Genomic DNA, 26,413 nt, shown 5'->3' on the forward strand with positions numbered 1-26,413 from the left:
GTGCTCAGGGCTGGTGCACTGGGAAGACCCAGAGGGATGGGATGGGGAGGGAGGTGGGAGGGGGGATCAGAATGGGGAACACATGTAACTCCATGGCTGATTCATGTCAATGTATGGCAAAAACCACTACAATATTGTAAAGTAATTAGCCTCCAACTAATAAAAATAAATGGAAAAACAAATTAAAAAAATAAATAAAAATACTCATCATCTTTTGGTTTTGTTAGGTTCACATGTTACAATTTCTAGCTGGTAACTGAAATGATAAAAATAAATAGTGTAATTTCCAAATAACAGAGAAAAAAATAGAATGAGAAAAAAACTAATTCAATACAAGGCTGTTAAAAAGATAGAAAACCTAAAAAATATGATGTAAATAAATAATCCATATGTATCAATAATCAAAATGAGTATAAATGGTCTAGATTTTCTAGTTAAAATAAATACATAAGGTAGCTAATAATATTTTGCGAAAAAAAAAAAAAACCAGTAATGGTCATAATCTAATCTTTCTCTGTCAGATATTAAGCTTATCATGAAGCTACAATTAAAACGAAGTGATATTGGAGTATGGGCTTTTCCCCAGTGGCTCAGCGGTAAAGAATACTCCTGTAATGCAGGAGACATGGGCTCAATACCTAAGTCAGGAAGATCCCCTGAAGGAGGGCACAATAACCCACTCCAGTATTCTTGCCTGGAGAATCCCACAGACAGAGGGGCCTGGTGGGCAACAGTCCATATGGTTGCAAAGAACTGGGCATGATGGGAGTGACTGAACACACACATGATACTGGAGTATATGCAGAAAATATTCAGAATGGAATGAAAAAAATTACTTATCAAAACTGGAAGGAAATTTTTATCTTGAACTGATTATATAAAAACATTTGATATGAGCATTTAATCTAAGCTTCCCCCTTAGGCTAAAAAATTTAAAAGAAGAAATTTAGGAGAGAGCAAATAGAAACATGGGAATAATAAAGCTAAACGCGGAATCAGTGTAATAGAAAATCAAAAAATAAGAGACAAATCAATGGGTCAAAACCTAGATCTTTGAAAAAATTCAATAAAATGGATAAACCTCTAGCTAGACTGAACAAGTCTTCCCTGATGGCCCAGTGGGTAAAGAATCTGCCTGTAATGCAGGAGGCCCAGGAGAGGTGGGTTCAGTCCCTGGGTCAGGAAAATCCCTTGGAGAAGGAAGTAGCAGCCCACTCCGGTATTCGTGCCTGAGAAGTCCCATGGACAGGGGAACCTGGTGGGCTACAGTTCATTGGGTCACAAAGTGTCAGACATAGCTAAGTGGCTAACCACATAGAGTGATCAGGAAAAAAGACACAGATTACCAGTATCAGAAATAAACGTGGGCACGTCACTACACATCCCAGGATAACAAGAAAATATTATGAACTTTATGGCAATAATTTCAACAACTTGATGAAATGGTAAATTCCTTGAAAGACACAAATTACCAGACTCAAGAAGCCGCAGAAACCCTGACTAGTCATATAGCAATTAAAGGAACTGAATTCATAATTAAAGTGTTCCCACAAGGAAAACTTCAAGCCAAGATGACTTCACTGTTGATTTCTACAAACCACTCAAGAAATAATGTTCATCTTCCAAAATTTCTTTCAGAAATAGAGAACACTTTCCAGTTCCCAGTTTATTATATAAAGCTAGTATTTTCCTGATATCAAAACCAAAATCATTTCAAAAAAAGAAAATGGCATGCCAACATTCCTTAAGAGTGTAAATGAAAAAAAAACTTCCTAAAAGATTAGCAAACAGAATTCAGCAATAGATTTATTTTTAAATTATAGTGCATCATGGCTAAATAGAGTTTAACCTAGAAATATACAGGTAATTTGACATATGAAAATCCATATAATTCTCCATACTTATAAAATAAAGGAGAAAAACCATATTATTATCCTAATAGGTGTGTTAAAATTATGTCAGTTTCAACATCCATGAATGATAAAAAGGCTTTCATCACTTTAGGAATAGAAATAAACAACAGAAGATCCTGAATATAAAATTGGCAAAGGATCTGGAAGACAGCTATGCTCACCACTACACCACCAACGCTAAAACTGGCAAAGGATTTGAAAAGACACTTCTTCAAAAAAGATATACAAATGGCCAACAGGCATATGAAAAGATGTTCAACACTGCTAGGGAATCACTAGGGAGATGCAAATCAAAACCACAATGAGATACCACTTTTCACCTATTAGGATGACTACTACATAAAAACAAGACAAAATGTGTTGGCAAGGATATGGAGAAGTTGTCAGTCTTGTGAGAATATAAAATGGTGCAACTGTTATGGAAAACAGTATGGTGGTTCCCCAGAAAATTAAACAGCAATTCTGCTTCTGGATAGATACCCCAAAGAATGAAAAGCAGAAACGCAGACTTCTGTGCACTTGTGTTCATAGCAGCACTATTTACGTCGGTCAAAAGGGGGAGGCAACCCACGTACCCATCAAGAGATGAGTGGGATAAACAAAATACAGCATTTTCCACACAACGCAATACAATTCAACCTTAATAAGGTTTGAGATTCTGACTCCTGAGACAGCATGGATGAATCCTGAGGAAATGATGCTAAGCGAAATAAGCCATCACAAAAGGGTAAACCCTGTTATGATTCCACTGATACAAGGTGCCTAAAAAAGGGAACTTCATAGAAACAGTAGAACGGTGGTCCCTGAGGACTGGGAGTAGGGGGGTATAACTGATGTTTAACGGATGTGGAGCTTCATTTTTGCAAGATGAAAATATGTCTGTGGATGAATGGGGGTGATGGTTGCAAAACAGTGAGTATACTTAACGCCACGGAACTGAACCCAGCAAAAGTATTAAAATGGTAAGTGTCGTATTATATATATATTTTATCAGAGTGAAGAAGGAAAGAGAATAAATTAGGAATAAAAGGAAACTTCTTCAGCCTGGTAGATGAAATCTGTCTCTGTTCAGTCCTTACAGCTAACCAGGAAATAGTCAAAGATGCTCACTTTTATCAATTCTATTTTTATTCAACATTTTACTGTGTCTTAGTGCAATAAGCCAAGAAAAAAAGGAATTAAAGGAATCAAGATGGAAAAAGAGTAAGTAAAACTCTGTTCATACATAATATTATCATGCACATAGAAAATCCCAAGGAATCTACAAAAAAAATAGTATTATAATTATTAAGTGCTTTTAGCAAGAATGCAGGATTCGAGGTCAGTATACAGATATCAATTATGGGTACCTAAAAATAGTTGGAAATCAAATTTGTAAAAAATCAGTGTGATGCATTTACAGTAGCATTCAGAATATGAAATAAATAAGGATACATTCAACAAAATATGTGAAAATCTTTATAATAAAAACTAAAAAATACTGAAGAGAGAAGTTAGAGATATTTACAGTGACATGGAAGAATTTCAAAGTCTGAGTGAAAGAAACCTTATACAATTTATATAAACTCTAAGATAACAACAGAAAAAAATAATCTATGATTTCTTGAAGCTGGGGTAGGAAGTAAGTTGACTGAAAAGGAGTCAAATGTTTCTCTGAGGTGAGAGAAATCTTCTGCATATCAATGTGGTATTGCTTACATGGACATATATGTTAAATGTGTACACTTTATGTAAATTATAACTCAACATGGCTAATCAAAAATTAAAAAGCGGAAAGTAGGATTAGATTGAGAGGGCACTTTTAAAATTTAACATTAAAATTTGAAAAAAGCACAATGGTGGCCAGAGCCTCCCACTGCCTGAATGCTGCAGTAATGCCGTACATGAGAGGTTAACATTTTAATCCAGGAGCATCTGAAAGGTTCTCCATCATTCAAACCCATAGATGGTAGTAGGATGGCTTTTGCAAGTCATATAATATTCAAGTGGCATGAAAATTTCTAGAAGAAAACAACTGCATAAGTCAGGAAAATCCTTGCATAAAACACAAATTCTATAAATTATTGGCATTTCCAACCAGGAAAGAAATAATGCATTATCCCATCAATAGCCACAGACAACTGGCAAACCATTTATGAAAAATAGATCCCAACCTTACCCCATCTGAGGAAATACATTCAGAGGGATTACAGATTTAAATAAAGGAGCTAGAGAGAAACGGCCTAGAAAAGGCCACTGTAAGCCTGTCAGTGAAAATAAAAGGGAAGAGATTAAGAAGATAAAAACATCTGAATGTCAAAAATTACCATAAACAGACATGATGACTAAATGCAACATGGAGTCCTGGATGGGGTCCTGGAATAGAAAAAGGACATTAGTGGAAAAACTGGTGAAACCTGAAGAAAGTCTGTAGTTTAGTTAAATAACACTGTGGCAATACAAATTGCTTAGTTCAGACCATCGATTCTCAAAATGCAAGTGATTTTGCTCCCCAGGGAACATTTAGCAATGTCTGGAGATGTTTTTGTTTGTAAACTAGGGAGTGTTTGTAAACTAGCATCTCATGGGCAGAGGTCAGAGACGCTGATAAATATCCTTCAGTATACAAGATAGCCCTCTGCAACCAAGCATCATCCAGCCCAAGATGTCAATAGTGCCAAGGCTGAGAAACTCTGGCTTAGATAAAAATCCTGTGATTATAAGGAGAAGCTGTATATACAGGATACACAGGCACTCTTTGTACTATCTTTGGAAGTCTCCTGATAACCTAAAATTATTTCAAAATCCAAAGCTTAAAAAGGAATGATAGACATTAAAATGTAAACACAAAAGGATATATTTAACATAAAGATTCAAAAGAAAAAAAGGCTGAGGACAAAATGACCAAAGAAAACATAGAGGAAATTTACAGAAGAAACACAGATGTGTAACAAACACATGAGAAAGTTTAACATCTTCCAAAAAAAAAATGCAAATTAATATGCATGCTAAGTCACTTCAGTCACGTCCAACTCTTTGTGGCCCCATGGACTATAGCCCTCCAGGCGCCTCTGTCCATGGGATTCTCCAGACAAGAATACTGGAGTGGGTGGGTTGCCAAGCTCTCCTCCAGGGGATCTTCCTGACCCAGGGATCAAACCCACGTTTCTTATATCTCCTGCATTGGCAGGCAGGTTCTTTATCACTAGCGCCACCTGAGAAATTGATATATATATATATCTTAAATATTATTTTTCACTTATCAAAATCACATGAAAGTTTTTGTAATGTTAATACCAAATGCCTACAGATGTTCAAGGCAGCCATTATTTAGGTGTTGATAATGTAGCTTGATCAACTGTTACAGAGTATCATTTGGAAATCTCTATTAAAAAGCCTTAAAATTGTGCCTTTCCTTTGACCTAGAAATTCTAGGACTCTGGCTTAAAGAAATCACATGAAATGCCCACAAAAATTTCTCTACAAGGACATTTATCAACACATTGTTATAAACAGCAGAAATAAAAACAATCTATTTAACAGGAAGATTTTTCAAAAAATAACCTAGGTAAATCCTTACAACAGAAGCCTTGGCAGCTATTAAATGATTAATAGAGGAATATGTAGACATGAAAGGAAACTTGACAGTCAGTTGCTGAGAAAAAGCAATCTCCAAAATGATGCTTTGCATGAGCCTCTGTTAAGAAAAGGAAAGAAAAACTAAAAAAAAAAAAAAAAACCTCTGTTGCATAGATGAGATGATCCAAGTAATCTATCTGGGAAGATGGACTGAAATTAACAGTGATGTCTATCCGAGGGTAGTGGTGTTATGGTTGGTTTTTACTTTCCTCCTTTTGCTTATCTACATTTTACTTTTTACAATGGACATGCTTTTTTATGTTTTCTATAAGAGGGGGCAAAAACTTTATAAAAACAATGGAACTGAAATATACGCCTTTTTCTAAGGAGAATTCTCACGGATGGTTTTTAGACCTGGAGAGAAACCACGGTGTGACCAGCAGTGCCAACAGCCAAGGTAGATCTTGTGGCTGAGAGAATCAGGACAGGCTTTGCCGCAACCCATCACATCGTCACAAATTCTCCCCGAGGTCTCGCTCAGCTCGAGTCCCAAATGCACAGCCCTGTGATGTTCAGTGTGTTGTGGACCACTTCTCCAAACTCTGCTGCCTGGGCTCTGACGCTCCACTTCGCACAGCTCCTTGGGTACCATTTCTGAACTCAGGCGGGTCAGTTGGTACACGCACATATATTTATGCAGGTGCAGGACAGGTCGCTGCAGGACCTCAAAGTCATCTGTTCACTCTCTACACAGGCCGTCTGAACGAAATCACCTAAATACGGTCCATCGATACTCCAAAAGTGGATACGCCTCTACCTTTCACCAGACTCATTTACAGTTGAACAGACCCCAAAGGTTTCATACCACCTATTTCTCGCATTCCCCTGGTTGTTCCCAGGGTGATCTCTATATGGAATGCTTTTCCTTACAGACTGTTGTGACCACTTCCTCTTTCCAAGACCATGTCTCAGTTGATTTCCTGCAGACAGCTTAGATGATAATGAAGACTAGTGATGATAATGAAGTGTACTGAGTTCCCACCATCCACCACACTGCCCAGCGCTCTTCATGCAAACGACCTCATTGAGGATGCAAGGCCAGAAACCAGCCAGAAGAAACTCAGATGGGTCTCATTCCCAAATTCAAGGTGCTCCTGCCAGGTCAGCCTATCACTGTTTCTCAATCATGTAGAGAGGGCTGATCTGCAGATTTCTCTTTCAAAGAGCAGACCATTATCCTATCAGTTGGCTGTGGGCCTTAGGGCTTCCCAGGTGGCCCTCGTGGTAAAGAACCTGCCTGCCAATGCAGGAGACATAAGAGATGTGGTTTGACTCTCCGGGTCAGGAAGATCCCCCGGAGGAGGGAATGGCAACACACTCTAGTACTCTTGCCTGGAGGATCCCATGGACCGAGGATCTTGGTGGGCTACAGTCCATAGGGTCGCAGAGTTGGATACAACTCAAGTGACTTAGCATGCACACATGGCCCTTGAATCCATTTATCTTAATCTATCTCAGGCAAACCTGAGCAAGTGGCCCATGAGAATGAGCATTTCCTAAGCAACATGGGGACACAACCCATTTGTATAATTGAGGGGGTTACTCAGAAAGAAGAAAAAAAAAAAACAAACACAAACCTTTTTTCTCCATAGAGACAGCTAGGGTGGCTGACATGAGCAAACTTTAGAGACCAGATAGACTCTGGGGAATGTTCTGAACTTCAGATTATAAGGAAAATCTCAACAAACCTCACCAAAGTAATACATAGAAATAAATCCCCACCTCCAAAAAACCTTCAAAATATCTTTTAATATTGTTCATGCATTTCCTATTTTTTTACATTTGACCATCTGAAGGATAATAAAGTTCTTCCTTGGACAAAATTTGATTATTCTTACTAAGTTTTTGGAGAGAGACAATGTTCTGAGAATTTTTTCCCTCCATTTTAAAACAAAGTAGGAAGGCTTTCACTTTATTTTCACAACCTACCTCTGGACAGTGAATCTTACATGGCTCGCCACCCTTCCCTGGCCAGAGAGGTTTGGGATATGATCACGGGGAGAGGTGGTTTGGAGAAGAAAAGGCAGCAAGCTTTTAAGTGACCCTGACATCAGCAAGGCTTTGTTGGGTCATCAGAATGGCCTGTCCTCTGCCCAGCACCCAGGTCCTGACACGTGTGCTGGGCCCCATGGCTCACTGCCGGGTATGGAGGGCTCACTGCCGTTAACTCGGACTTGGATCCTGACCTCCAGGACAGTACTGTCTAGAGGAAGAAACATGGCCCCCAAGACACAGCAAATACACGACATTAAAAGGCAACTGAATTCTTGGGAGTTGAGTCCTGGAGAGACGGAACTGGGAGGACGCCCTGAGGCTGTGTCACATCTGGTGAGCCAGGCGGCTTGCCAAGCAGGTGGTCCCCGGTGCCCACGGGCTATAGGGAGGCGGGACACAGAGCAGGCCTGGGGTTCTCCACCAGGGATGATTCTGTCATTTCGCCCCCAACCCAGATACAATCTGGAGACACCTGTGCTCGTCACCACTGAGAGGGGGGTCTAATGGCATCTCGTGGGTAAGGCCAGGGATGCTGTCGAACATCCTACGGTGCACAGACAGCCCCAACAACAGAGAATTATCTGGCCCCCAAAGCTGATGCTGCCAAGGAGGAGAGAGGGATGGCAACACTGGGGTGGGGGCACTGAGTCAGCCATGGTCAAGGTCACGGGGAGAAGCAGGAACCGCGAAGCCAAATGTTCCCTCTTACTAGCGACCATGGAAACACCAGCCCAAATCTCAACAGAGCAGCAGTTTTTCATCTGGAAATTTGGGAGCATTTGCAAATTAACATCTAATGTTGGCCAAGCACATGCAGAAAGGCACTCACCTGGGCTTCTCTTGGAGTCTAAATTGGCATCCGTGTCAAGTACCTTAAAAAGGCGGATACTCTCTGATTTAGACATTCCATTTCAAGGATATTTTTTTCGAAAGGAAATAAGGCAGCATACAGAAAGCCAGTGTTTACATCAGTATTACTCCAAAAAGTGAAAAACGAGTAACTACTTTAAGGACCAACAATGAAGAAATAGTTAAACTATGATATATCCATAAAGCACACCCCTGCATAGTCAATGAAAGCTATCTTCGTAAAGTCCTGTTAATATCAAGAAAAATTTATGATACAGCATTGAGTGGCAGAGACCCAGAGGAAAATTACATATGCAGCAGGATCTCAGCCATTTGTGAGCAAAAAACAGACATGCATAGAAAGAGAATGGAAGAAAGTATCCCCAAATGTGAAACGTGATTACTTAAGGGTAGTGAACTTTTTATTTTGCTCTTTGTTATTCATAGTTGCCTATAATGTATTATAGTCAGGAAAATAAATCTCCTGGTGCACAGAAATTTCATGAAGACAATAAAGGTCTGAGTGAGGAGAGTGGCTGTGGCCATGGAGAAAAAGGGATGGGCATCAGAGACTTTCTACTTTGCCAGTGATTTAACGTGGAAGCAAGGGAGAGCGAGGAAGCAGAGTTGACGCTAACTCGTAAGCCTGGGAGCCAGGAGGTAAGGGGACCCTTACCAAGAGCAGGAGGAAATCTGAGCAGAAAAGCGACAACAGTGGCCTGGGACATGCCATCAGAAGGCCGTGGAACACAGAAAGAGGCATGAGCGTGGAGTCTGCACCACCCCCACTCAAGGAGCTGTGCATTCCTGGAAAATGAAGCTAATTGGTGTACCTTCCCTACAGACTTTTAGGGAGGAGTAACTCGATTAAAACCCATGAAGTACCTGAACAGAGCAGGACACACAGCAAGACCACAGAAATAAGAGCAGGGGCCTTGGTGACTATTGTACTAGTGTTGAGGTGAAATGGTGGCTCCTGCCAGACCTTTAAACCTTAGCATGCCCAGATCCCTGTTGTTTCTTGTCCTTCTCTTTTCCTAGATGCTCTCAAACACTGCTGTGGCATAAAACGTCAGCTCTAGGGAGACCATCCCCCAAACCATAACTCTATCCTGGAACGTTGTTTTGGGCTCTGGATTCTCGGGTCCAACTTTCAGCTTGCAGTTTGCATGCCCTGCATGTCCCACTGACACTTCAGACACAACTTGTCCTAGTGGTACCCGGGATCTTCTACACCTCTCCTCACATTCTCCCCATCTGGATAACAAGCTTCTCCCCTGTTATTCAACATATATGAAGAACTCTTAAAATTCAACTGTCAGAAAGCAAACAAGTCAAATAAAAAAATAGACCAAAAATTTTTATAGACACATTGACAAAGAAGGCACACAGATGGAAAATAAGCATATGAAAAGATGCTCATCATATGCTACCAGGGAACTGCAGATTATAACAAGAAGATACACTACGCAACTGTTAGAACAGTCACAATCCAGAACACTGACACCAACAAATGCTGGCAAGGATATAGAGTTCCCGGAACTCCCATTCATTACTGGTGAGAATGCAAAATGGTGCAGCCACTTTGGAAGACAGTTTGGCAGGTTCTTACAAAACCAGACATACTCTTACCATATGATCCGGCAATCATATTTCTTGGTATTTCCCAAAGGAGTTGAAAACTTATGTCTACACAAAAAACTACACATGGATGTTTATAGCAGCTTCATTCATAATTGCCAAAAACTTGGAAGCAATCAAGATGTCCTTGTTTAGGTCAATAGACTAATAAAATGTGGTCTATCCAGACAATGGAATATTATTCATACTTCAAATGAAATGAGCTTTCACACAATGGAAAGACATGGAGGGGTTTTAAATGCCTATTAGTAAGTGAAAGAAGCCAATTTGAAAAGGCTGTGTATAGTATGTTTCCAAGTATATGACATTTTGGAAAGGGCAAAATTATGGAGTCAGTAAAAGGATGAGTGGTTGCCAGAGTTTGGGTGGGGAAGGATAAATACAGGGAACACAGGATTTGGGGGGGGGCAGTGAGACTATTCTATAGGATTCCTGTCATTATACATTTTTTTCCAAACTCATCAGAGGTCCACACCAGGAGTGAACCCTAATGAAAGCTATGGCCTTTGGGTAACAATGATGCATCAATGTAGGTTCATCGGTTGTAGCAAATACATCACTCTGCTGGTGGATGTGGAGAGTAGGGGAGGCTGTGGATGTGGTGGGGGGTGTATGGGAAATCTCTGTACCTTCCCCTCAATTTTGCTGTGAACTCAGAACTGCTCGAAAACACAAAGTCTTTTTTTAAAAGCCCCCAAATCTCCCAGTGCCCAAGCTGAGAAGTCAGATGTCATCCTTGCCACTCCCATCCCCCTTCTGACCTCACTGATACTCAAGACTTGTGAATTCCACCATCAGACTCTTTTTCCAGCCTCCATCCTTCCATACAAATCTCGTCTACTTAATGGCAATGACCTCACCTCCTTTATCCCTCACCTTCCGAAAAGGAAAGGTGATCTTCTTAATACACCATATCACTACATCTCACTGCTGTTAGGATAAAATTGTCAATCCTTATTCTGGTCTTGAAGCCCCAGTCTGAACTATTTCATGAGCTCCCTTCTTCAGCCTCGAGCTTCAGCCTTGTGGTCCTGCTTGCTATGCTGCAGACACACTGGCCTCCTCAACATCTCAAAGATGCCAAGCTCATCTCTGCCTAGAAACATCCTCACATGCTGGTCCCTCATGTATATGCTTCTCAAGAATCACATACAAGGACTTCCCTGGTAGTCCAGGGGTTAAGACTTTGCCTTCCAACGCAAGGGCTGAGGGTTTGATCCCTGGTCAGGCAGCCAGGGTCCCACATAGCAGAAAACGAAAATGTGAAACAAGCAGTATTGGAACAAATTCAATAACGTCTTTAAAAATGATCCACATAAAAAATCTTTATTAAAAAAAAATCACACACACATACTCCTGTATATAAAATAGGTAACCACCAAGGACCTCCTGTAGAACACAGGGAACTTTACTCAATGCTCTGTAATAAACACTATGGGAAAACCATCTGAAAAGGAACAAATGAATGTATAATATAACTGAATCACCTTGCCGTACAGCTGAAGCTAACATGACACTGCAAATCAACCATTTTCCGATAAAGTTGTAAAAATAAAAAAGTCCCTTCTTTAGAGAGATCATCGTGGTAAGCCCCCTCTTCTAAATGAAACCTTCCTTTTTACTCTCACGGTCCTCCGCTGCCCTCCCAGCACCGACCAGTCTATGATGACGTACGCACTTAGGGGCATCGTTGGGTGTCTGTGTCCCCACCAGAGTGTAACCTGCGTGGTAAGCCGATCATGTCTGGGTTTCCTGTCAGCTCTGTGGAACGGAAGGCTTGCCCGCCGTGGCCCCCACGGGAGCGGGGGAAGGTTGTCTAGACGGGGGTCTGGTCTGGCACCGCCAGGAGGTCCAGGGCTGGACACACGCCCCAGCCACTTACCAAGGACGGTGGGTGGCACGCAAGGGCCTGATTTTGCTGCTAAAGAGGCAAAGAAAGAGGCAGGAAAGCCGCGTACCAAGGATGAGCCTCAGCGGGCACCTACCTCCGGGGAGGGGGAGGAAAGAATCAGAGGAAGCCAGACAGGGACGTGTGAGAGGGGCAGAGGAGACCCCAGAGTGCGCGAGGCCAGTAGGAGAGAGCTTTGCCCTTTGACTCTGAGTATCTCTCCAGCCCGACAACCGACGTCTGAACAGCTACTGCGACAGAGAACCAGAGGCAGGAGAATGCATAAGTTCATGTCCTAGGAGAGGAGAGCTCAAGAGAGAATCTGGTCTGTGTCTGTCGTTTCACAGATAAAGACATGGAGACTATGGGGGGAGGAGACCTGCCCACAGTCACCCGGAGCGCGCCCTTGAGCAGGGGCTGGCGCACCTTTTCTCTAAAGACGCAGTGGTAAATACTGCAAGCTTTGTGGCTCAGTCCCGTCCCAGCTACCCAACACCACTGGGAGTGCAAGGCAGCCACAGAACAGGGTGTGAAGCGACAACCATGGCCGTGTCCCAGTGGTGCTGGAGAAGACGCCTTTGTACAGCAAGGGGATCAAACCAGTCCCTCCTAAAGGAAATCAACCCTGAATACTTGTTGGAAGGGCTGATGCTGAAGCTCCAATACTTTGGCCACCTGATGTGAAGAGCTGACTCAGTGGAAAAGACTCTGGTCCTGGGAAAGGTTGAAGGCAAAAGGAGAAGGGAGGGGCAGCAGAGGATGAGATGGTTGGACAGCATCGCCGACTCAAAGGACATGAATCTGAGCAAAGTCCGGGAGATGGGGAAGGACAGAGAAGTCTGCCGTGCTGCAGTCCTTGGCCTGCAAAGAGTCGGGCACGACTTAGCGACTGAACGACAAAGTTCCAGTGAAACTTGATTTACAAGGACAGGCCGAAGGCTGGTTCAGTCCCCGGGCTGAGGTTTACTCGTCCTGCTCTCAGCTGTTGCTACACACCAGGGGGCCTGTTTCACTGTCCGTTTGTGAGCTGATTCTAAGGCGCCCTAGCTGCTCTTGCTGTGAACGATAACACAAAATGCAAAATCTCATTCTTCTCAAGTCTCCTTTTCCCAGCAAGCAGGCACCGTCCTAAGATCGCACACCTGGTCCTCGGCCACCACCCCCCGCCCACAACAGGACGGTGTGCGGCCCCTGTGTGAGTGCTGGCCGGGCGCTGGCCGTGGGGAGCAAGGGTCCCCCTCAGGTTGAGAAGCTCTGAGAGGCGAGGAGCCTCAGGACTCTGCAGAGGGTTAGACACATCCTGCGGGCACTTCCGGCCACTGAGGACACTGCCCACCCATCCCGTCCTTGGCAAAACCGCCCCTGAATCTGACCACTTCTCAGCACCCCTGCCGTCCTGTGCCCAAGTCACTGCCCCCAGCTTCTCTTTTCAGTATACGTTTGTTGAGTGAATGTCAACAGTAGGACCAGTTAGGAAGAGTGAGAGCGTTCCCAGAGGAAGCTATGCTCCAAGAAAACATTCCAAGAAAGGTTTTGGGAAAATTAGCATCAGTGAAGAGAGAAAGAGGGCTTTCCCAGGCAAAGGGAACAGTGGGGGAAAGGCAGAGAAGGCAGAACGAGAAGCAAGTGCCTCTGGGGAGTGGGGCAGTGAAGAGTGGATTTGCTAGAGTAAACCAAAAGAGTTAGGTTTTTTGGAGTGCATGTAAAAAAACAACCCCCCCCCCAAAAAAAAAGAAGAAGAAAAGAAAAGAAACAGAAAAACCAAAACAAAAATGGTCCAGGATGGGAATGCAGGATTTCTTCAAACAGGTGCTAAGATCCATACCCCACCCCCCAACCCCTGTTGCCCCAGGTCCAGCCCTGAAAGATCTACTTGTTTTAGAGAATTATGAGGCCACAGAGAAGAGAGAATGATTAAATTGCAGACTGGCCAGCTGGGATGCACTCAGATCCTCTCCTCTGGGATGAAGGATGCAGTCCCTCACTGCAGCTGGGGCCCTGCAGGAAGACAGTCCTGGTAAGTTCAGCATAACTATGGCAACCAGAAGGCAGGCCAAAGGTCATATCCCCATCCCAGGACTGAGGCCCTGTCCCCTCGCCCCCAGAGTAACTCTGAAAGGCCACTCCAAATTCAGAGCCCTCTGAGGCTTTCATTGTGACTGCATCACAGAACATTCATGTTCTAAAGCCATCAATGTGCCACTCCAAGAGCACTGAGCAATAAATGTCCATTCATGGCCATCTCAGAGAGAGCTGGATTTCCACAGACTCCAACATGGAATAATGGCCAACAGGGCAAACTTTGTCTTGGAGAATAGATAACAAAGAGCAGGCAAATTATAGCTGGCAAGTCAAATCTGGGCCACGGCTAGCTTTGGACAATAAAGTTTTATTGGAACAGAGCCATGCTTATTTATTTACACATTGTCTGCAGCTGCTTTCATCCTACGAAGGCAGAGCCGAGTAGCGGCTATGGAGACCATGTGACCTGCAAAGCCTATACTTAATTGCTACCTGGCCCTTTCCAAAAAGAAAAAAAAAATGCTTGCCAACCCCAGTTCTAGATCATTTAAGAAAAAAGCACAGTTGTAAAACAAGGGTTCCTCCTCAAATGTCTTCTGGCATTTCTAGCAAGAAGTCTTCATGGGCTTGAGAGCTGAGTGTGACGCAGGCTTCTCTGGTAGACCTGGCATGTATACACACAGTGTCATGTAGCCTTCCCTTGAATGGTGCAAGTGGTTTCTTCATGAAATAAACCTCACTGCTACAAATGCATTAGATCACTGTGTCAGAACGTTAGCAAACACAGCATTCCTTCCGTGACCTGGAAGGGATTCCTCCCTCTCCAGTCATTCCCAGCTTTGGCCACTAGTGATTCCAGGTCACGGAAGGAATGCTGTATTTCTTAGTCTTCTGACTAAACTCCAACTGAGGACTTCTCAGACCGATGCCACCACAGCCATTCTAAGATAGCGTGTCCACCTAGAACATGGACGTCCACATAGAACATGGGCGTCCACCTAGAACATGGGTGTCCACCTAGAATGTGCCAACATGTAGGCAGATGGTGTCCATTCAACAGTGTCTTCTCCACAAGCATCGAAATAGAAACAGGTGGTTCTGGCCCATCTACTTGGGTGTCTCAGGAACAGCAGAAAGCTTCAGATCTAGACCACAGATAGGAAATGAAACTGGCAATAAGTAATGTATGGAACTCGATACTGGCTTAGGTATGCAACACCCAGTGAAGAGAGAAACATCCAGGCCAGCTCTCTGTCCCACAGAACACCAGGAGAATAGATCTCCGGCTATGAAGGACGTCTGAGCCAGTAAGTTTTAACTGTGTCAATGGCAAGGCTTGTTACACACAGCTAGAAATTAAGTGTGCTGCTTATTCTCCTAACAGATTCTACCAGGGTAACTGGGCACCAAATGCTGGTCCTATTTATACACCCGGGAGCAGTGTTTGAGCATCACCTTGGACAGTGGTAATGGAGATGGGGCCACCACTGAGAGAGTCCCCAGCTTCCTAACTTGATCTATTCTGTGCTCTCACTGAGGATGGCACAGCTGGAGCAAACACACAGGACTGAACTCAGCTCTGGCACCTTCTGGCCAGGTGGGCCTGGGCACGTTATTTAATCTTCAAGCCTTGTCTGTCTTTTCTGCAAAATAGGAATAATGATATTCTCTTCATAGAAGGATTTGAATGATTCAAAGTAATGAATACAGTGCATGTAACCCAGGACTTAGCCTCTAGGATTTCCACAGTGTGTGTTGTGGGTATTGATAAGATGGTGATGGTGGGGTGGTGGTGATGGTGAAATTCTTCCCTACCAGTAGATGCTGGGATTTGTTGAATGCCCACCTACCAGGTGCCAGCAGGATACTTCTAACAGTGGAGAAGTAACAAACTTACAGGGACTGAGGAAATTAACAAAGATGGAACGCATTCCCAAGCCCTCAGCCTCTGAAAAGAGAACAGATACCCACTGGGTATGTTAAAAATGCGTGTCCTGGCAGCCACAGCCAATCTGCATTACACAAAGCACTTGATAGCATCTCATTTTCTCTAATCTTAGTAATCTTTCTGGGTGTGCGTCCTGGAGGCTCTTTCAAGAATACAATTTATAGGACTGTCTGTCTGATGACCTAATAACTAGAGCTGAAATTGCTTTGCCTCCATTTGGGCAGAATCTCCAGGGCTGCACTTACCTTGCAGCAGAATGCAAGTCGGCTAGTGAGGATACCGCTCATTTGATATTTTGGAATCCTTCAGATACAAAGAGTCGGATTCTTCCGATGAACCACAGGTGAACCATACTTCACCTATGAAGTATGAAGACCGCTAATAGCATGTGTAACCACAGGCGGCTGTCAAGAATGCCTCAGATAAGATTCCAGTTTCAAATGAAAAAAACACAAACAGTTCCTTTGCGTTTTAATGAGCATCACCACTGTTGGCAAGTACTCACCTTAAGGTTAAAAAGCTTTGTCAAGACTGAAGGTCGGAGAGCTCACCCTTGCAGACTTACGTTGACTACGCTAGGACAGACTGTGGTTGTTAGAATCCGTGATGAGCTGTGCTTATAAATTTCAGGCCAAGAGTCCTATCATGTGAACAAGAAGTGCTTTCTTGTCACTGGGAAGAAATGCATCCCATTGCAAATGAGTTTCTGAGTGAGAATGCACATTACAGGGATATGTGTGTGTGTGTGTGCACACATGTGTGCACACGTGTGTGTGCATTTACACACATGAACGCATGTGTTCCAGTAAGCCCAAGGTTCTGTAACTCTGAACTTCATGACTGAGGGCCCAGAGTCACATGGAACCTCTTTCCCTTATAGATTTCATCTCAAAAAGAGCAGAATTTGTTAAAGCTTAAGGGAAACTTCACGAATACCAAATACAACCCCTTCTGTAGTTACCCAGATGAGGAAACAGGCTTAGAGAGTTAGTGTGGCTTCTGCATGTTCAATGTGCTGCAAAATAATAGATGAGCAACTCTAAGAAGGTGATCTGGCCTCCATGAGCTTCTCCTTCCTCAAATGGTGGAGCAGGGACAGGCAACTTGGAGCCTCTCAAACACTCCACACCTGCCTCATCGGGATTAGATCTATTCTGAGGGAGGTCAGCTCAGGGGAGGTAAAAATTAACTCATACTTTTTGCCTAAGAAAGCCAGTTACAGAAGTCATTTCACAAAGTCACAGGCAGAAACCTTCTCTGCGCCAAAGTCAAGAATAAGATGGGGGGATTTTCTTTGCTCATGTTCCTCTGAGATAAATGTTTGAGTCCTGGCTCTAGTGATTTTTTTTTTTTTTTTGGCTCTAGTGATTTTTAAGACTCTTATGTTGAAAGTGCTGTAAATCTAAATTATGATTTCATACCATGAGACACTGCAAAAAGACCAGGGTATGCTTCAACAGGGAAGCATGCAACAGTACAGGCCATATATTTCCAGAATCTTCATCAACAGGGAACAAGAAATGGCTGACTTGAGAAATGTCTTTTAAAAACCAAAGTGAGGCCCAGCTTTGCAACACTGATGGCTGCTAACATTTTCCTAGTTGCAATAAGTCTGCCAGGCTCTGAGGCATTCAACAGTCTCATCAGTTCCGAAAGCCACGTCAAATTGCCTTAAAAATCTCTGAGCATTCAATATATATACACTTGTTAAAATTAATTACATCATTTAACATTTCTATACACATTATAGCTTTAAAATGTTTTACAGTCATTTTTATTAATTAATAAAGCTTTTAATGGGCAAAAATTGTACCATAAAATTATTATGCATATGCTGCATATGCATTTTAGTCAATTTTATCACTATTATCTTTAAATATTTTCCCCAAGTGGTAAGTCACTAATTCATAAACCAGAGCTTCTCACAGAAGTATACACAGGAAAGGAAAGAAATCTGACCTCTGATTAAGGCCCCCTCCACCTCCAACTCCAGTCTCCCTAGAAAGGTGATGGATACCCAGAACAGCTGGCCCTGGGAATTCTGCCTGGCCCTGGGCAATGGCGGAAAGGCAGACATCCCGGCCAGTTTGCCCCCATAAAACGTAACCAAGGGAACAGAAAACTGCTACTTCTGCTGTTTGCTATGGAGAGTCCCCATTTTGCCTCTTTTTGAAAACATCCCATAATTGCTATCCACACTCACACTCTCACATATATACTCCATGATGGAGTCTTGTGGTCCAGGTTTCTAAGGCCAAACCATCAATATCTATGACCCAATTGAAAAGTAAACAGCACAGAAGCCTGGACACTTCCAGACATGTAGATGTTCAGAGCAGAGGGATAAGACATCTGGGAGTGGATGGCCCTTGGTTCTTCCCATCCTGCCCTGGAATGACAAGGGCCTAAACGAACTTCACTTGGGGCGAGTTTCCTACTCATTACATACGGTCTGGAGCTACTGATGGAAACACGTTTATGGGAAGACCTTTCATAATTTACAGAAGCATCATCTAAGAACATCTATCCAACCAGACATAGATATGGAGCTACGGTCAGCTCTGAGGGGAACAGAAGAAGCGACTACTGAGAACTGCTTCTTGGCATAACTGACCTAGAAGAATCTCACTAAGCACCTTGGCAATTACACCCATTACCAAGGGAGGGGCCTGCCTTGGTGGCGGGGAGGATGGGAGCGTCACTCACCTGCCGTGTAACTCCAGCCCGGGATGTGAATGGACAGTTGGGCCTGATCATGACCACGGGCGGGACAATGAGTCGCCTGGTCCTCCTTCCATTTTCTCATGGTGATCTGGTTAGTTCCCACCTCTGCATTTTCCGAAGGAGGAGGGCCTCTCCAAGGACACCTGCCAGTCCCCAAGTTCCCGAAACGCACCTGCCCCAACGATGGGTTTTCCTTCAAGAAACTTCCTTGCAAACCCAGGTTCCAGTGTGGGCCAAGGAGGTCCTGGTCTCCCTCCCGCAGCGCGGGCTTCAGGGCTCCGCGTCTAGGCTCTCTGATCTCTGCGTCATCTCCGCCATCTGGTGTCAGCCTGTGTGAACTGCAGCTCAGGTTGAGGGACAGGACGGATCTGTGCGTCTTGGGGCCAGCAAGCTGAGGCGGCTCCACAGGGACTGACAGGGACCTGTCCAGACAGTAGACGGGATTGGGACATGACTGGGACACCCTGAGATGGACACACGAGCTGAACAACAGCGGGCTCCTTCCTGCCCGTGACCGCGAGGTGCCTGGAGAAAAATGATCCTCCCCGCGGTCCACGTTGGTGACCCAGTACCCATGGCCCTCACACAGCTGTGCACGGGCCTCGGGGACCGTCAGCCCCATCACGCAGCTGTTTCTGGAGAACTCTGTACAGGTGAAAGGTCCGTGCTGCTGACTTGGATTGGCCCTGCCGGCCAGAGCAGAGGGGTCCCCAAGCAGGGCATCCCGGGCCCTGCACTTGACGCAGAATGGGTCCCCAGCAGCTTCCCACACCAGGGTGCTGGCAGGGGCCCCCACACGCCTGGCCGTGATGGTGATGGACGCAAAGCCCTTCTGGGGGCCACTGCACGGCTTCTCCTCCTTGGGCGGCGGCTTGGTCTTGAGTCCTGGCTCCCCCGCCGGGGTCTGAATTCCCAGTCCTCCGGGAAGGAACTCGAGGGCCCTGTTAATGGTGACTCTGCTGCGATTAGCCAGAGATGGCTTCATGGGACATGCACACGGCACAGGCAACGCGGCCCCATTTTCTTTTGATTTATTCTCATCAATCAGCTGTGAAATGACTATGGATGAAATCATTTTTGTATTCTGAGATGCCAGAGTCCCCTGCAAATGGAAAAAGATGGTAATTATTCAAGCAGCTTGTTGTAATGCAGGCAGATAACTCTTTCAAGGGCCAAGAGGATGCTGGAGAGTGTCCTTCCTAACACTCAAGTATTTCTCACCCAAGGCCTTTCATCACACACCTGACACCCACCACCTCTGAGCATCTTAAGGGCAGGAAACCCATATCTGCTTGTGAAATGATTAGACATTCTGGAAAAATTCCTCTGACTGGGGAATTGGTTTTTCTCTGCTGGTGTCTGTACTGAGCTTATTTAACGATGTTTGTGTTGATGGGGATAATCAGATCTCAACAGTCACCTTCACCAGGCCCAGGAGAGCCTGGATACAGGTTCCCACCTTTGCAGAAGGGGGAAGGTGCGTTCCGGAGGACGGCTGGGACTCGGGGGCACAGGTGTGCATGGGAGATGAGTCCAGGCTCCTCCATGGGATCAGGACATGTGATTCCAAAGAGCACCCCCACTCCTGACCTCAGTCCCCGACTCCCCAGCAAAGTCCTCCATCTCTGCTGGGTCTAGACCAGAATTCAGTCACTCCCCCAGGCTAGACATCACAGGATCAAAGTCCAGAAACAAAAATTAACGGAAATCAAATGCCCAGGCTTGACAACTACCCAGACTAACGCCGTAATGACAGCACATGACAGAATGGGATGACAGTGGGGGGTTGGGCCAAAACAGATGCAGGTTTGTGGCGTTTCAATGCCCAGGTGCCTGAACATGAGTTCTTGTCCAGTATCACGATCAAGGGGCTGCATGCTTCCTAATCAGCAGATCCTACGTCCTGACAGTCAATCACCAGTGTGTCCAAGCAGCATGCTGTGATCTTTAATAAAGCATCTACCCAGGTCGAGACCAGGAAGAAGACTCTGCCCTCATTTTGATTTTATCACACATGTGCACGAAGTAATGCAGAAAACCACACAGAAGATTGAGCGTGTCCAGCACCAGGGGATGCTCGCAGGGTTCTGAGCCTCTGTGCTGACGTTCCTTATTCCAGGCGCTTCAGATGAACCCTTGCATACACTGCAAGGCACCCAAAATAACCCAGCGGCCTGCTTTCCCCATGCTGCCTGCGGGATCTTCACTTTGGGGCCCTGAAGGCATAACTGTGCTCAGCACGGAGAGCAGCAGCTCGTGAACACCAAGGAACCGGAGGATCACCCGGGATGTTACACTTGCAGGTTCCCCAGGCCCCAAATCTGCGGATCTGTGGGTGAGGTGCAGGCATCTGCATTGTAGCCAACGTTCCTGCGAGCCTGATGCAGGTGACCCAGGGAGCTCACGGAAAACCGCGGACAGAGTCGTCGTATGGCTGCTCTTTCCAAACAGGGGAGGGCCTGCATTTGATGAGAGCAAATTGTTCTCTTCCTAAGATGGAATAAGACAGCACAGTGGCTTTTTCTTTTCTTTAGAGCAGGATTCACATTCATTCACTGAGCTATCGGAATGCTCTCCTCCAGCTGGACTTCTGATTGGAGGACCCGTGCATGTGACCTTAGCACCCAAGACTCCTTGCATCCTTGCAATTAGACATGGGAAGAGGGACAGTTCGTATTTCTTGGTTTTTCCTTTGTTTTCTTGTTCTCATGGCAATCTCCATCAGCTTACAAGTGTTACATTTGAAAGATATAGGCTAACATTGTAACTCAACTATACTCCAATATAAAATAAAAATGAAAAGTAAAGATATGTGGCAAGTTGGAAATTCAAAAGATGACAAGAGTTAGGTGAGTAAGAAGAAATGGAGAGGAACATAATCTTGAAAATTATCCTTTAAAAAATCAAAACGTCAGACTTCCCCGTCGATCCAGCGGTCAAGATTTCATTCTTCCAATGAAGTGGGTGGGAGCTTGATCTCTGGTTGAGGAACAAAGATCCCACATGCCATGTGGCGTGGCCACGAAAATACAAAGAAAACAATACAAAGTAAAAGAACCGGAACTAGTCTTCCAAGAGAAAAATAAATATCCACGGTGGAAACAGGGCAGCTCTGGTCTTAAGAGTGCGTAGTCCAGTGGTTAAAACTACACACGCCCATTGTAGGGGGCACAGGATTTACCCCGGGTCGGAGAACTAGGACCTCAAATGCTGCGCAGCTCAGCCAATAATAATAATAACAATCAAGGCATCATGGCGACCTTTCTCCAGATGGCCAGTGCGAGCCAGACTCTGCTTGAACCCTCTTCTCTAAAGCAGGGGCTCCTCTTCGGTGGTTTTCAGTCCAGGATACACAGCATCATCTGGGTGCTTATAAAATCCCCAATGCTCAGGCCTCCTCTCCAACGATTCCTTTAGAATCCGTGGGGGTGGGGCCCAGGCGTTGGTGCTTTTTATTTATTTTAAATTTATTTATTATAATTGGAGGCTAATTATTTTACAATATTGTGGTGGTTTTTGCTATACCTTGACATGAATCAGCCACAGGTGTCCATGTCTCCCTTCCCCCCTCAAACCTCTTTAAAGCTTCCAGTTGATTTCAGGGCCGGCAACACAGACAGCCACTGAGGAGCTCGAGACCCCTTCCCTCCCCCTCCCCCTGACCCTGCACGCAGCACGTTTCAGGGCTGAGGTTTACTCACTACAAAGAAAACCGACATTCACCTGGTGGCAACCCCAGGTCACCTGACTTGAACATCATTGCTCCCATTTTAGTAAAATTTCGTTCTGATAATAATTGCTCCCATGCAACCTACAAAGTGCTTAATCACACCCAGAAGGAACCCCTTTGACGCAAGTCTTCCAAGAGAAAAACAAATATCCATGTTGGAAACGGGGCAGCACTGATCTTGGAGTGCAAGTCCCCCCAAGTTTGGGCCAGTGAGCACCTGCAGAGAGGACACCTGGGATTTAAATCTATGTCTTACGCAGGTTTCTGAACCCCTCCCTCCGGAGACCTAAGATGAATCAGAATCTCGGGATAAGCTTCAGACGTTGTATTTTTTAGCATCTGCCAGGTGATTCTTATGCACAGATAAGATAGAGAGGATACTGGGCCAGGGGCTTCCAGACTGGCCACAGGACCGTGGAGGCAGCCTTGGTTTCCACAGCTACATAGCCAGGGAACAAACAGGGTAATTCTCGTGGAGTAGCCAGGCTGCCTCGTACTGTGGTCCCCAGCATCAAAAGGGGACTCCATCCTTTAGGCTCAAGATCACATGAGAGCCTTGGCCTTGATATAAACAAGGGGTGCCAGAAATGAGGGGTGTGTTTCTAGGAGTGGGTGAAGGCCATCTCACCAGGAACAAGGGCAGACCAGGAAATGACTCCTGTTGCATCAAGCGGGCTGCTCACCTGAGCTGAGTCAGGAAGCCACGGCTGGGACCCAGAGCACCAGCACGAGATGGACGCCCTCAGGGCTGTGGGTTTACGGAAGGAGGTTCTAGAGGCCCAGACGATGGGCTAGAGAATCAACCACCATTTCTTTACTTTGGGGCTGCAAGTGCTACTGTGGCTTTGATCCCATTAGATGCAAACAGATGAGGGAAGTCTCACATGAATGATGTGAATCTGAACTTATTTCTGAAGCTTCATCATCATTCCAGATGTCAGAGTGACCCTGGTTCCATGGAGGTCAATGCTAATGGAAGCCCAGTTTCAAAGGAAAATCCATTTGCCTTCACTACCTCATATGGGAGTTGTGCAGATCAAAACCGAAGATGGGCCTGAAACCACCTCCCAAGACATGAACATTCTATGTAACTCCAGGGTATAACTTGTCTTGTGACTTAGCAGAAATTAGTGGATATCTGATGTAAGCAAACCTATGGAGACATGAGGGGGTATTTATATAGAAACTGTGCATATTTTACTAGAATTTATAATGAATGCATTTGAGTTTTGAGTTGCATCAACGGAAATAACCCATTACACACCCAACACATTGAAATTTTGTTAATATGACTGTAAAATACATGCAATTATTTTCAATGCAAATCCTGTTATTCATAACATATAGTCGTAGTCAAACCATTTACAGTAAGTCCCCTAAATATGAACTTTCAGGTTGCAAGCTTGTGAAGATGCAAACATGTTTCCAGCCATTGTATACCAGCTGTTGTACTATACTGCTGTATTTTTCAAGATGCTGTAAGATTTAAAATGTTTTGGTTATTTTCTGTTTGTTTTTATGTATAGACTATTTGTGTGAAAAAATATTATAAACACATCACAGTACAGTACTAGATAGATTTTGTTGGTTGGGTACCAAGGTTAACTTTGTTGGACTTCCGAACAAACTGGATTTATGAACACTTTTTCGTATGTAGGAAACTTACTGTATTTATTTGCTCATCAACGATTTACTGAGCACCTACTATGTGCCAGGCTCTGTGATAGGTACAGAGGAAACTTCCTGGCTTCATGGAATTAACAGACTGGAGGTCACATCAAGCAGGTCATCAAATTGCCAGGCCAGGGATTATTAAATTAACGTCTACTGAATTTCTTTCAGGTGTTTAGACTCAGTTTTGACAAAAGCCCCAACCAATAAACAGAGAAATTAAGAAGGAAACATTGTACTCTTTGCCCTTCAATCTACATCGCAATTGTATGGGAAATTTTATTTATGAAATCCTATTTTTCCATTGAGACCTCAGTTCAGTTCAGTTCAGTCGCTCAGTCATGTCCAACTCTTTCTGACCCCATGAATCACAGCACGCCAGGCCTCCCTGTCCGTTACCAACTCCCGCAGTTTACTCAAACTCATGTCCATCGAGTTGGTGATGCTATCCAGCCATCTCAACCTCTGTCGTCCCCTTCTCCTCCTGCCCCCAATCCCTCCCAGCATCAGGGTCTTTTCCAACGAGTCAACTCTTCGCATCAGGTGGCCAAAGTATTGGAGTTTCAGCTTCAGCATCAGTCCTTCCAAAGAACACCCAGGGCTGATCTCCTTTAGGATGGACTGGTTGGATCTCCTTGCAGTCCAAGGGACTCTCAAGAGTCTTCTCCAACACCACAGTTCAAAAGCATCAATTCTTCAGTGCTCAGTTTTCTTCACAGTCCAACTCTCACATCCATACTTGACCACTGGAAAAACCATAGCCTTGACTACATGGACCTTTGTTGGCAAAGTAATATCTCTGCTTTTTAATATGCTGTCTAGGTTGGTCATAACTTTCCTTCCAAGGAGTAAGTGTCTTTTAATTTTAATTTCATGGCTGCAGTCACCATCTGCAGTGATTTTGGAGTCCCAAAAAAATAAAGTCTGACCCTGTTTCCACTGTTTGCCTATCTATTTCCCATGAAGTGATGGGACTGGATGCCATGATATTAGTTTTCTGAATGTTGAGCTTTAAGCCAACTTTTTCACTCTCCTCTTTCACTTTCATCAAGAGGCTTTTTAGTTCCTCTTCACTTTCAGCCATAAGGGTGGTGTCATCTGCCTATCTGAGGTTATTGATATTTCTCCTGGCAATCTTGACTCCAGCTTGTGCTTCTTCCAGCCCAGCGTTTCTCACGATGTACTCTGCATTATAAGTTAAATAAGCAGGGTGACAATATTTAGCCTTGACGTACTCCTTTTCCTATTTGGAACCAGCCTATTGTTCCATGTCCAGTTCTAACTGTTGCTTCCTGGCCTGCATATAGGTTTCTCAAGAGGCAGGTCAGGTGGTCTGGTATGCCCATCTCTTTCAGAATTTTCCACAGTTTATTGTGATCTACATTGTCAAAGGCTTTGGCACAGTCAATAAAGCAGAAATAGATGTTTTTCTGGAACTCTCTTGCTTTTTCGATGATCCAGTGGATGTTGGCAATTTGATCTCTGGTTCCTCTGCCTTTTCTAAAACCAGCTTAAACATCTGGAAGTTCACAGTTCACATATTACTGAAGCCTGGCTTGGAGAATTTTGAGCACTACTTTACTAGTGTGTGAGATGAGTGCAATTGTGCAGTAGTTTGAGCACTCGTTGGGATTGCCTTTCTTTGGGATTGGAATGAAAACTGACCTTTTCCAGTCCTGTGGCCACTGCTGAGTTTTCCAAATTTGCTGGCATGTTGAATGCAGCACTTTCACAGCATCATCTTTCAGGATTTGAAATAGCTCAACTGGAATGCCATCACCTCCACTAGCTTTGCCCATAGTGATGCTTTCTAAGGCCCACTTGACTTAACATTACAGGATGTCTGGCTCTAGGTGAGCGATCACACCATCGTGATTATCTGGGTCATGATTATCTTTTTTGTACAGTTCTTCTGTGTATTCTTGCCACCTCTTCTTAATATCGTCTGCTTCAGTTAGGTCCATACCATTTCTGTCCTTTATCGAACTCATCTTTGCATGAAATGTTCTCTTGGTATCTCTAATTTTCTTGAAGAGATCTCTAGTCTTTCCCATTCTGTTGTTTTCCTCTATTTCTTTGCATTGATCGCTGAGGAAGGCTTTCTTATCTTTCTTTGCTATTCTTTGGAACTCTGCATTCAAATGGGAATATCTTTCCTTTTCTCCTTTGCTTTTCGATTCTCTTCTTTTCACAGCTATTTGTAAGGCCTCCTCAGACAACCATTTTGCCTTTTTGCATTTCTTTTCCATGGGGATGGTCTTGATCCCTGTCTCCTGTACAGTGCCATGAACCTCCGTCCATAGTTCATCAGGCACTCTGTCTATCAGATCTAGTCTACATTGAGACCTAGTAAACCACAAAAGATAAGGTCTAAACTCCTAAAACTCAATCTCAGTCTCCCAGGGCTGCTCTAA

At 44.3% G+C, this 26,413-nt stretch overlaps 1 protein-coding gene across 2 annotated transcripts in view; it reads right to left on the reverse strand.

The window, feature by feature from the left end:
* C15H10orf90 (chromosome 15 C10orf90 homolog) overlaps window positions 1-26,413 on the reverse strand; it is a 252,369-nt gene that overhangs the window by 54,969 nt on the left and 170,987 nt on the right. For both annotated transcript variants that reach the window (XM_043926098.1, XM_043926099.1), the window contains one exon: window positions 18,581-19,700. In XM_043926098.1, coding sequence (XP_043782033.1) covers window positions 18,581-19,700 — 1,120 coding nt within the window. The remainder of the gene's footprint in view (window positions 1-18,580; window positions 19,701-26,413) is intronic.

This window comes from Cervus elaphus, chromosome 15 (genome assembly GCF_910594005.1).
Source record: "Cervus elaphus chromosome 15, mCerEla1.1, whole genome shotgun sequence".
NCBI lineage: Eukaryota > Metazoa > Chordata > Mammalia > Artiodactyla > Cervidae > Cervus > Cervus elaphus.